At 42.1% G+C, this 11,801-nt stretch overlaps 1 protein-coding gene across 2 annotated transcripts in view; it reads left to right on the top strand.

Annotated features, from left to right (window-relative positions):
* VTCN1 (V-set domain containing T cell activation inhibitor 1) overlaps positions 1 to 11,801 on the top strand; it is a 71,070-nt gene that overhangs the window by 33,149 nt on the left and 26,120 nt on the right. For both annotated transcript variants that reach the window (XM_008586715.1, XM_008586716.1), the window contains exon 2: positions 11,710 to 11,774. In XM_008586715.1, coding sequence (XP_008584937.1) covers positions 11,710 to 11,774 — 65 coding nt within the window. The remainder of the gene's footprint in view (positions 1 to 11,709; positions 11,775 to 11,801) is intronic.

Raw genomic sequence — 11,801 nt, 5'->3', positions numbered from 1 at the left:
TTTAAATTTGGGGGTAGTGAGAAGAAGTAAAAATAAGAATTAACATTTACAATTTTAAAATAATAGCTAATGCTAATATTTATACTTTACAAAGCATAGTTTGTTTCTTTGGATCTTCACAACAGCCCTGTGGAAAAAGTAATGTGTAGTATGGATGCAGGTGGAGGACGAATTGCAGCACTTCTCAGTTGGACAAGTTTCCTGCTCCCGTGGAGCCAACGTTAGGAAAGGATGCCAGGTTCTCTGTGGCATTGATAAGGGGTGACGGATAGCAGCCCCTTCTCTGTTTCACCCACTCCAGCAATGACCAGGCTGTTGCTGAGCAGTGCTCCTGTGCTTGTCTCTGGATGGGCTGAGAAGGCCAGGTGAGGAGAGGTGCAGAATGCCAGGCAATGCCAGGACAGGGTGGGAAGAGCTCAGGTGAACAGAGCAGCAGCCAGGAGGACAAAAGCCAGCCGTGACAAGGAAGTGCTTATTAGCAGCCAAACCTCCCCCCAGGTGCCATGAACGCCTCTGGAAATCTCTCCTAACCTCCAGTTTGGATGATGTACAATTAGGTTGTTCAGTTTAGACCACACCGACTGCTTGTGGGATACCCAGCTTTTCTAACAGTACAGGCACTTCGTGGGAGGGTCATAAAAGGTTTGACGTGTATTTGTTATTAAACACAATGGGATCAGTTATACCGCTGAAGGAGTCTTCTGGAAATGTTTTCTCTCCACAGTGAGAATAAGGAGGAACAAGAAACACAGGTTTGATTAGAGAAAGACTGGTGATCAACCTTGTATTGACTTTTGTCTCGCTCTGCTCGTGCCAGTGCAAACAGTGCATGCAGGGACCATGAGATGCTAGTGTGTGCTACGTGGCCATCAGGGCGACAGCAATAAACAGAACAGGCTTAAGAATAAAACAGAATGGCTCTATTGCAAACTCAAATATTGTTTAAGAAAAGGTATCTATTTATTAACATTCTGGAATTTTGTACTGGCTACACCCCTTCCAGTTTTCCTTCCAGAGTCTCAAACAAAAGATGCCTCCCGGGAGAGATGAACTTTTTCAATCTATGTAAAGCTGTGCATGCTGTCCTTCCACAGGTTACAACTGTGCAAAGGGCAAGCCTGGTAAATGACTTGAACCCTGAGATTTACCAAACTTTGGTTTTATATAAAATACAGTATACTTATTAAAACTAATGATGATGGCATCTCAGACCTGAGTCTAATCTGCTCTAACTTCCCAGGGGTGAGTCCTTGGGGGAGTTACTTAACGCTAGGCCTCAGTTTCCTCATCTATAAAACAAAGATAATAGCATCTATCTGAGAGTAGCTGTGGAGATTAAGTGAGATAAATGAGGCAAGGCACTCAGTAAGTATTAATTATCATCATCATGTTATTAACAAGGGTTTAAGAGGCATGTACAGAATACACAACTGTGGAAAAGGCAAAGCCAGGGCATATCAAATTACAGAATCACATAACTATTTGAAAGGGACTTCTACAATTGTTCCTATCTTTATCTGGTGCCAGAAACTCTTCCCTGCCCACTTCTCTCCCTCACTGGTTTCCCAGCCCCTGCTTGTACCTGCACATCCAGTAATGGGGAACTCAGCAATCCCAGTACCAGACGGCTCTGCTGGGAAGTTTCTCTGTTTACTGAATCTAAGTCTAATCTAGAACTTTTACTCAGTGGCTTTGATGGATAATAGGCCCATATGGCACCTTTCAAATATTGAAATAATATTGCTACATTTAGTCTTCTTTAACATAAACCATCCCAGTTCCTTCAACTGTTTTGCAAAAGACATGTCTTCTGATCATATCACCACCCTGGTCTCACTTCTACCAGATCAATGGTTCTCAACTGGAGTGACATGTCTAGAAACATTTGTGATTGTCACAACAGAGGTTGGGGTGGTACTGGCATCTCGAAGGTAGAGGCCAGGAATACTGCTAAACATCCTGTAAGATACAGAATGACCCCCAATGACAAAGAATTATACAGCCCAAATAGTCCATAGTTTTGAAGTTGAGAAACTCTGTCCTAAATATACATTTTAATCAGTGTTCTTCTTAAAGTGTGGGCCAGAATTATGCATAGAGGAGTCAGCTAACACTGTCATTGTACTGTCATTACCTTTCTAGTAAATTAGCCTAAGATTCTGGTATTTTTGCAGTTAGCAGTCAGTTAAAGCCCCCTTTCTCGTGTTGCTGCTAACCCAGGGATGGCATGCGTGGGGTCCGCATGCTCACTTAGGAAACACTGATCCACGGTGGCATTCTCTCCTGTGAGTCCAGAGGCAACTTTGCAACATTTTCCAACACAGTCTTCTAGGCCACCACTACCAATCATGCAAATGAGTTTTGGCATGCAAGATGAAATCTATTTGTGCGCCATGTCTTCCCCGTTTTGAGATGTTGGGACCCAGGTCATGATGTAATCCTGGAGCATGGGCTTTGGAGGACTCCACAATACTGTGTCATGATTCTTGAGGGCAGCTAGAAAGAACAGAGGATGCCTCAAACTGATACTCAATAACAGCCAAGTCTCTTATATACGATCCTCTAAAATCTCTATCCCAAACACAAAGCCTGGCTGTCCACTGCCATTAAAGCACTCTGGACAAAGCAGGGGCTATCCAGAAAGGATGTCCTCTCTCTTCCACTCACAATCCTCAAGCCCCAATGTACCAACTCCTTCTCTTTGCCAAGTTCTTCTTGACCCTCCACTCACCACTCTTGATGCTCCCGTGCTCAATTTCCTGGACCAAATCTGGCCTAGACTTTACCAGCATAAAGAGATACAGGGGTGAAGGGTAGAGATCAGGAAACATACTCTCCACCCTGGATTCTTCAGGAAAGCGAAAACAAAAAACAACTATCTAAACACCTCAGAAACCTGAAACCCATACTAATCCATATCTAAAAAATGGTTAGATAACTTTATCTTGAAGCCCAGTGCTTTGTTCCACATAGTGTTTTAAAATAATTCCTTTTCTCCTTTTATGAGGGAGAAAAGGAGAATGTTTTGAGTTAGGCTGAAATGTGTCCAATTTCAGCATTCTTTATAAACCTAGTCTCTTTGTTAGTATATGAACAAAGGAATGTGTTTGCCATGACTTTATTAACTCAAAAATTCTACTTGGTATATTTAATTCAAAAGTAGAACTTATGCAGATTGATCATGTTTGCTAACTTGATCGAGTTTTCAGAGTTTTCACCATTTATCAATTATGTGAGTGCAGCTAAACTCATGACCTGTAAGGGATGTGGTGTCTCTCAGTTTTGTCAGTATTTGAGAAGGAGACAGAGACTTGAGAATATAGAAACCATGAATGTTTGAATAAAACAAAAAGCATTTCATGTTTTCCAGACTGAGGGCTCTACACAGTCTGTATAGCAGACTACGATCTGTATAGCAGATCCAGAAAGCCCTTGTTTTCAGAAAGGGAGCTAGAGGAGATATGCAAGGGTGGGGGTGGGAGAAGCCCTCCAAACGTGTGGCCTCCTGCCATGTGGGACTTTTTCTAGAAGTATGGCATGTAGCTAATAGCATAAGCTCATAAGCCAGACTCCCTGGGTTTGAAACCTGACTCTACCACTTTTGAGCTGTGAGAGCTTCCTCTCTTACTTAACGTAAGCCTCAGTTTCCCCCACAAGTAAAAAGGTAATGATAGTAGTAGTTACCTCAACAGGTTGTCATAAGGATTGAATGAGGTACTGTGCATAGAGCTTTGGCACACAAAGCATGCCCAATAAGCATTAGCTATGGTTTTACCACCCTTATGGAGCTCTGATACAATGAAAGCTTGTCCTTAAGAGATAGGTGTCTCTATCCTACTTTATTTCTTGTTGTGTAATACAGTAATACAATCTGTCCGCTGCAATATGTTGTACTATATTGCACAAGTAGCATGTGTGTGGTTGGAAACTAGGGGAATGAGGACAGTACCACATGGAAGTTGTATTGGTTCACATGCATTTTTTCCAAGGCAAGGAGAGCTGAAACAGCAGAGTAGAATGACAACTTCTGTTGTCCCATTTCAGTGGGAGAGGCTCAGTACGCTTTCAGTTCTGTTTTTATTTATTTTTTCATTTGTTTTTCTTTGATTTTAAATGAATACCTGCACTTGGGGCTCCCTCCTCAGAGAAGCACAGCCCAGCCTTGCGTGTCCAAGGTTGCATTTCCCCTGTGCCTGCCTTCACAGCACCCCACTGGCTCATACCTGCAAGCCAGTACCTGAAAGCCAGACTATCCATTTTATTATTTTTGTGCATAATATTTCCTGAAGCAGCTTCTGGTCCTACCAAACTGCCTGCCTTGGCTGTCCAAGTTACCTCCTGAGGCACAAATTACTGTTTCTGTTAGTAAAGCAACTACACATTCACATGAGTTTTGAGTGTTCTGCCCTTNCCTCTCATGGGCCCAGCCTCCTGAGGTTACCTTCCTGCCTCACTCCCTTCAATTCACTCTGTAAAGAGAAGGGAGAGCACACTCCAGGTGGCCTTCAGGGAACGTGTCTGAGGCAGGTCAGAGTTGAGCTGGCTTTGAATGGGTCCACTTTTGGGAGAGGAGGTGGAAAGGTGTTCTAACAGAAGGTAACAGGGGACAATGAACAGACCGGTTTGATGAGAATACAGGGCTCCAGAAGGGGAGAAGGGTTAGAAAAATAACTTGGGGCATTTTAGGATGGTCTTAAACTCTAGGCTCAGTTTGAACTTGAATCTGTAAGCAACCAGGAGTCGCTGAAACCCATACTAATCCATATCTAAAAAATGGTTAGATAACTTTATCTTGAAGCCCAGTGCTTTGTTCCACATAGTGTTTTAAAATAATTCCTTTTCTCCTTTTATGAGGGAGAAAAGGAGAATGTTTTGAGTTAGGCTGAAATGTGTCCAATTTCAGCATTCTTTATAAACCTAGTCTCTTTGTTAGTATATGAACAAAGGAATGTGTTTGCCATGACTTTATTAACTCAAAAATTCTACTTGGTATATTTAATTCAAAAGTAGAACTTATGCAGATTGATCATGTTTGCTAACTTGATCGAGTTTTCAGAGTTTTCACCATTTATCAATTATGTGAGTGCAGCTAAACTCATGACCTGTAAGGGATGTGGTGTCTCTCAGTTTTGTCAGTATTTGAGAAGGAGACAGAGACTTGAGAATATAGAAACCATGAATGTTTGAATAAAACAAAAAGCATTTCATGTTTTCCAGACTGAGGGCTCTACACAGTCTGTATAGCAGACTACGATCTGTATAGCAGATCCAGAAAGCCCTTGTTTTCAGAAAAGGAGCTAGAGGAGATATGCAAGTTTTGCAAAAGACATGTCTTCTGATCATATCACCACCCTGGTCTCACTTCTACCAGATCAATGGTTCTCAACTGGAGTGACATGTCTAGAAACATTTGTGATTGTCACAACAGAGGTTGGGGTGGTACTGGCATCTCGAAGGTAGAGGCCAGGAATACTGCTAAACATCCTGTAAGATACAGAATGACCCCCAATGACAAAGAATTATACAGCCCAAATAGTCCATAGTTTTGAAGTTGAGAAACTCTGTCCTAAATATACATTTTAATCAGTGAATAGTCCATAGTTTTGAAGTTGAGAAACTCTGTCCTAAATATACATGTTAATCAGTATTCTTCTTAAAGTGTGGGCCAGAATTATGCATAGAGGAGTCAGCTAACACTGTCATTGTACTGTCATTACCTTTCTAGTAAATTAGCCTAAGATTCTGGTATTTTTGCAGTTAGCAGTCAGTTAAAGCCCCCTTTCTCGTGTTGCTGCTAACCCAGGGATGGCATGCGTGGGGTCCGCATGCTCACTTAGGAAACACTGATCCACGGTGGCATTCTCTCCTGTGAGTCCAGAGGCAACTTTGCAACATTTTCCAACACAGTCTTCTAGGCCACCACTACCAATCATGCAAATGAGTTTTGGCATGCAAGATGAAATCTATTTGTGCGCCATGTCTTCCCCGTTTTGAGATGTTGGGACCCAGGTCATGATGTAATCCTGGAGCATGGGCTTTGGAGGACTCCACAATACTGTGTCATGATTCTTGAGGGCAGCTAGAAAGAACAGAGGATGCCTCAAACTGATACTCAATAACAGCCAAGTCTCTTATATACGATCCTCTAAAATCTCTATCCCAAACACAAAGCCTGGCTGTCCACTGCCATTAAAGCACTCTGGACAAAGCAGGGGCTATCCAGAAAGGATGTCCTCTCTCTTCCACTCACAATCCTCAAGCCCCAATGTACCAACTCCTTCTCTTTGCCAAGTTCTTCTTGACCCTCCACTCACCACTCTTGATGCTCCCGTGCTCAATTTCCTGGACCAAATCTGGCCTAGACTTTACCAGCATAAAGAGATACAGGGGTGAAGGGTAGAGATCAGGAAACATACTCTCCACCCTGGATTCTTCAGGAAAGCGAAAACAAAAAACAACTATCTAAACACCTCAGAAACCTGAAACCCATACTAATCCATATCTAAAAAATGGTTAGATAACTTTATCTTGAAGCCCAGTGCTTTGTTCCACATAGTGTTTTAAAATAATTCCTTTTCTCCTTTTATGAGGGAGAAAAGGAGAATGTTTTGAGTTAGGCTGAAATGTGTCCAATTTCAGCATTCTTTATAAACCTAGTCTCTTTGTTAGTATATGAACAAAGGAATGTGTTTGCCATGACTTTATTAACTCAAAAATTCTACTTGGTATATTTAATTCAAAAGTAGAACTTATGCAGATTGATCATGTTTGCTAACTTGATCGAGTTTTCAGAGTTTTCACCATTTATCAATTATGTGAGTGCAGCTAAACTCATGACCTGTAAGGGATGTGGTGTCTCTCAGTTTTGTCAGTATTTGAGAAGGAGACAGAGACTTGAGAATATAGAAACCATGAATGTTTGAATAAAACAAAAAGCATTTCATGTTTTCCAGACTGAGGGCTCTACACAGTCTGTATAGCAGACTACGATCTGTATAGCAGATCCAGAAAGCCCTTGTTTTCAGAAAAGGAGCTAGAGGAGATATGCAAGGGTGGGGGTGGGAGAAGCCCTCCAAACGTGTGGCCTCCTGCCATGTGGGACTTTTTCTAGAAGTATGGCATGTAGCTAATAGCATAAGCTCATAAGCCAGACTCCCTGGGTTTGAAACCTGACTCTACCACTTTTGAGCTGTGAGAGCTTCCTCTCTTACTTAACGTAAGCCTCAGTTTCCCCCACAAGTAAAAAGGTAATGATAGTAGTAGTTACCTCAACAGGTTGTCATAAGGATTGAATGAGGTACTGTGCATAGAGCTTTGGCACACAAAGCATGCCCAATAAGCATTAGCTATGGTTTTACCACCCTTATGGAGCTCTGATACAATGAAAGCTTGTCCTTAAGAGATAGGTGTCTCTATCCTACTTTATTTCTTGTTGTGTAATACAGTAATACAATCTGTCCGCTGCAATATGTTGTACTATATTGCACAAGTAGCATGTGTGTGGTTGGAAACTAGGGGAATGAGGACAGTACCACATGGAAGTTGTATTGGTTCACATGCATTTTTTCCAAGGCAAGGAGAGCTGAAACAGCAGAGTAGAATGACAACTTCTGTTGTCCCATTTCAGTGGGAGAGGCTCAGTACGCTTTCAGTTCTGTTTTTATTTATTTTTTCATTTGTTTTTCTTTGATTTTAAATGAATACCTGCACTTGGGGCTCCCTCCTCAGAGAAGCACAGCCCAGCCTTGCGTGTCCAAGGTTGCATTTCCCCTGTGCCTGCCTTCACAGCACCCCACTGGCTCATACCTGCAAGCCAGTACCTGAAAGCCAGACTATCCATTTTATTATTTTTGTGCATAATATTTCCTGAAGCAGCTTCTGGTCCTACCAAACTGCCTGCCTTGGCTGTCCAAGTTACCTCCTGAGGCACATGGCTCATACCTGCAAGCCAGTACCTGAAAGCCAGACTATCCATTTTATTATTTTTGTGCATTTTTAATATTTCCTGAAGCAGCTTCTGGTCCTACCAAACTGCCTGCCTTGGCTGTCCAAGTTACCTCCTGAGGCACCAATTACTGTTTCTGTTAGTAAAGCAACTACACATTCACATGAGTTTTGAGTGTTCTGCCCTTAACCCATATTTTCTCCATAAGCCCTGTTACCTTCATTGTGCAATTTTGCCAAACGTGATGTTTTTCAGGAATGCACATATTATGTTTTACCAAATGCCCAATTTCTTTCACGTGCAGCAGAGGCAGCAGTAGCTAAAACGAAGACATGAAGGAACTGAACAAGGCCATCTTCGGGTGGGACAGATGTGTGGCATAATTCCGGGCTGCAAAGCTGGTCCCTCATCTGGAGGGCTCTGCGCTCTGCAGCCTTTGAAAGCACCTTCCCAGCCCAGAGCACTAAAGTGTGAGGCCCTGACCCCACCCAGTAGAGCAGAAAGAACACATTACTTTTGTGTTTCTGCCTTGCACAGAGAGTGTGTAGCAGCATGGATTAGTTAAATATATTTCTGAATAAAATCTCTTCACTTCATTTGAAATTTGTTCTTGGAAATGCACCTATTTTCTCCCTGCTTATCCCAGGTTTAAATACTTTCTACCTCCCTAGAATTCCTATGAGAATTTGTTTTTTGCTCTAGTAAAGCCTGGATCACATTCTACTTTTATTATTACAAAGCAATATGTGTATGTTGTAGCTAAATTTAATTGTAATCTCCTTGAGGGTAGGCACTTTGTTTACTTCACCTCTGTATTTCAACCATATTGCCCAGCACCATGTCTTTCACATAGTGAGTACTTAATATATGTTTACTAAGTGAACAAGTCCTTCAAAAGCCTTGATTTTTATTTGGGCCCTTTTGTAAGGAGTGTTTAGCAAAAGTGCACTATGAATTTTAATGCAGTGGTTAGAAGACATAGTTTTGCATAAAAAATTTCCTGTAGCTATTGGAAATTAGTCTGGGAAAGTAAAGACCAGAAAGCAGTGTAAGAATACCTTATATGAAATATGTTATTCATCTTTTTAAAAAATTAATAAGCAACAGTCAAGAATTATTTAATTTGGCTGCTCTGATAGTTCCTGTTTCTCTTTCCAAGGCTCTGGAGGTTGAATTGTTTCCCAAGGGAATACTAATTCAGAACAAACCTCAAGGTGATTCCTGCTTAGATAGGGAACTTGCTGGCAGATGGCAGGGTTCCGCTTCCACAGCGAGGGGAACATGTGGGCCTGGGGCTGATGGAGATGGGCTCATCTGCTTTAACTGAAATTCACGACCTCCATTGTCTCCCTCTTCTTGGGGAGTGTCCAGGTATCTCTTCAGTGTCTTTGCTGTCCAGCCCCACCCCCCATCCCATATCCTTAAAAGTCAGAATGTTTAATAATGAACTTATAGCAAATAGCTACAGGTAAAATTTATTTATAGTAAAAAATAGTACATGAATAGCTTTTTATGGATGATGCCACATTCATTGTTTAATTTGATCCTTTTCTATTAGTTTGCTAGGGATGTTGTAACAAAGTACCACAAACTGGTGGCTTAAACAACAGAAATTTATTGTCTCATGGTTCTGGAGGCCGGAAACCTGAAATCGGCAGGGTTGGTTCTTTCTGGGAGCTGTGAGAGACAATCTGTTCCATCTCTTTCTTCTAGCTTCTGGTGCTTAGCTGGCAATCTTTGGTATTCCTTGCGATATAGATCTCCACTTTCATCTTCACATGGTGTTCTCCTTGTGTATATGTGTGTCTGTGTCCAAATTTCCCCTTTTATAAGGACACCAGTCCAATTGGCTTAGGGGCCCACCTCCGCCCTATTCCACTCTGACCTTATCTTAGCTAATTACATCTGCAATGATTCTATTTCTAAGTGAAATCACATTCTGAGGTATTGGGGGTTTGGACTTCAACATATGAGGTTGGGGGGATATATGCAAAACATAACACCGTTATAGCAAGTAAAGCAGGAATTGCTCTTATTCCCATTTTATAGATAAAGAAACTGAGTCTCAGAGAGATGAAGTAACTTACCCAGTAAGTGAAAACCAGGGGTCACAAATGCAAGTCTGCAGTCTGGCTCAGTAGTCAGTGAGAGCCAGGTGGTGCCTCTTGCTATGAGCTCATCTAGCTCTTCTCACAGACTTGAACCAGTAAGAGCTGAGGCTGCACAGAGGTGTGTAAGGACAGGGGAGCTGGTCAAACGTGGTCTCCTCTTGGAATCAATTTAGCAGATGCCCTATTATTAAAAGTGTCACTTGCTGCCCTTATGGCTGCACCTCATGAGGTCTGGACCTCCAGGGGAAGTGTTTACTCAAGTTGTTTCTTGTAAGTCTGATGTTTCTCCCTGGTGGGCCCATCCCTGAGCCAAGGGGAACTGCATACAATGAGTCTATTCAGAGCTGAAAGTAAAATACCCCATGCTTCCTTTTTCTCTCTGTAGTGTCATTCTTTGACTCCCTGTGCCTTCCTTTTGTCCTGCCTATTGGGTAACATAAGTGTGGGTGTGGGGAGTGTGTGAATTGCCAGCAGTGTGAGAGCATGGCCAGGACACCTGCCTGATGATGCATGCACCAGGGCAGGCAGCAATGGGCGAGCTTCCCAGGAGCTGCATTGCCAACACACCCCCTTTGCCCTGTGCCTTCTGCTCTGCCTGAGTCACTCTCACCAGCTAAAGCTGGTGTCCCCTCATGGAGCATGGATTCCCCCGGGCAGAGAGGAGGACATGCCCGCTCTGTAAGCCCCTACCCTCGGGGAGCAGTGTAGGAAGTAGTCAAGTATCGATTCAAGAGACAGATTCTAATCCCAGCTCTGCCACTTGCCAGCCATGTGACTTTAGAGAAGATACTTAATCTCCCTGTTTCACTTCCTCATCTATAAAACAGAGTTGATAGATTTGTTCACCTCATAAGGTTACTGAATGGATAAGTAAGAGAAGCCATAAATAGTACTTGGAATAACATGTCATACTAGCACTCAGTAGATGTAAGCAATACTTTCTTATTTGTTTATTTACTTTATTTCCCATATGTCATTGTTAATGTGTTAATTAAAAACTGGCAGGATACATATCGAAAAGTTAACAGTGGTTGTGTCTAGATGATGAAATTACAGGTGATTTTATTGTCCTATTTTTGCATATTTATATTTTCTAAACTTTCTGCAGTAAATATGTATTACATTTTTAATAAAAGAAGATAAACTCCCCTTGAGAAGCTGTGCAGTTAGTGAACTAGGTGTGAGTGGTACACAGTGAAGAAGACATAACCATTGCTCTTAGTGGAGTTTAAAGTCTACGGAAGCAGATGGCAGGTAGACAAATGATACAAGAGGTGGGTGGTAGTACTCAGGTGAGGCTGAGTATGGGACCAGTCAAGTGGCACTTGGTATTACAAAGATGTTATCATCAGTCATGCCCCAACAGTCTTTGTATATGGTATTCTCTGGTCTGGAAATAGAAAAGTTAAGATGATACAGTCGGATAAGAGGACCAGTCCCTCAATCTATCCCAGTGCCCCAGGGGGATGGGAATGAAACTGCTGAGATTCCTTTATAAGGTAACTATTTCTAGGAAGGAGTGTATGTGGTAGAAAAAGTTGAGATGCCTTATGTAGCACATCTTATACATTGACAGATGTGCGCCCAGGTCACAAAGCCACATGTTAAATGGAATGAAAAAGTAATTTCCTGTTTCTCTCTGTTTTTCCATAGCATTATTAGCATCATCATTATTCTGGCTGGAGCAATTGCACTCATCATTGGCTTTGGTATTTCAGGTATGTGATTTCTTGCGTTACTATGGT

Source organism: Galeopterus variegatus, unplaced genomic scaffold (assembly GCF_000696425.1).
Source record: "Galeopterus variegatus unplaced genomic scaffold, G_variegatus-3.0.2 Scaffold4087, whole genome shotgun sequence".
In the NCBI taxonomy this organism is placed as follows: Eukaryota; Metazoa; Chordata; class Mammalia; order Dermoptera; family Cynocephalidae; genus Galeopterus; species Galeopterus variegatus.
This window is presented reverse-complemented; position numbering and strand designations above follow the sequence as displayed.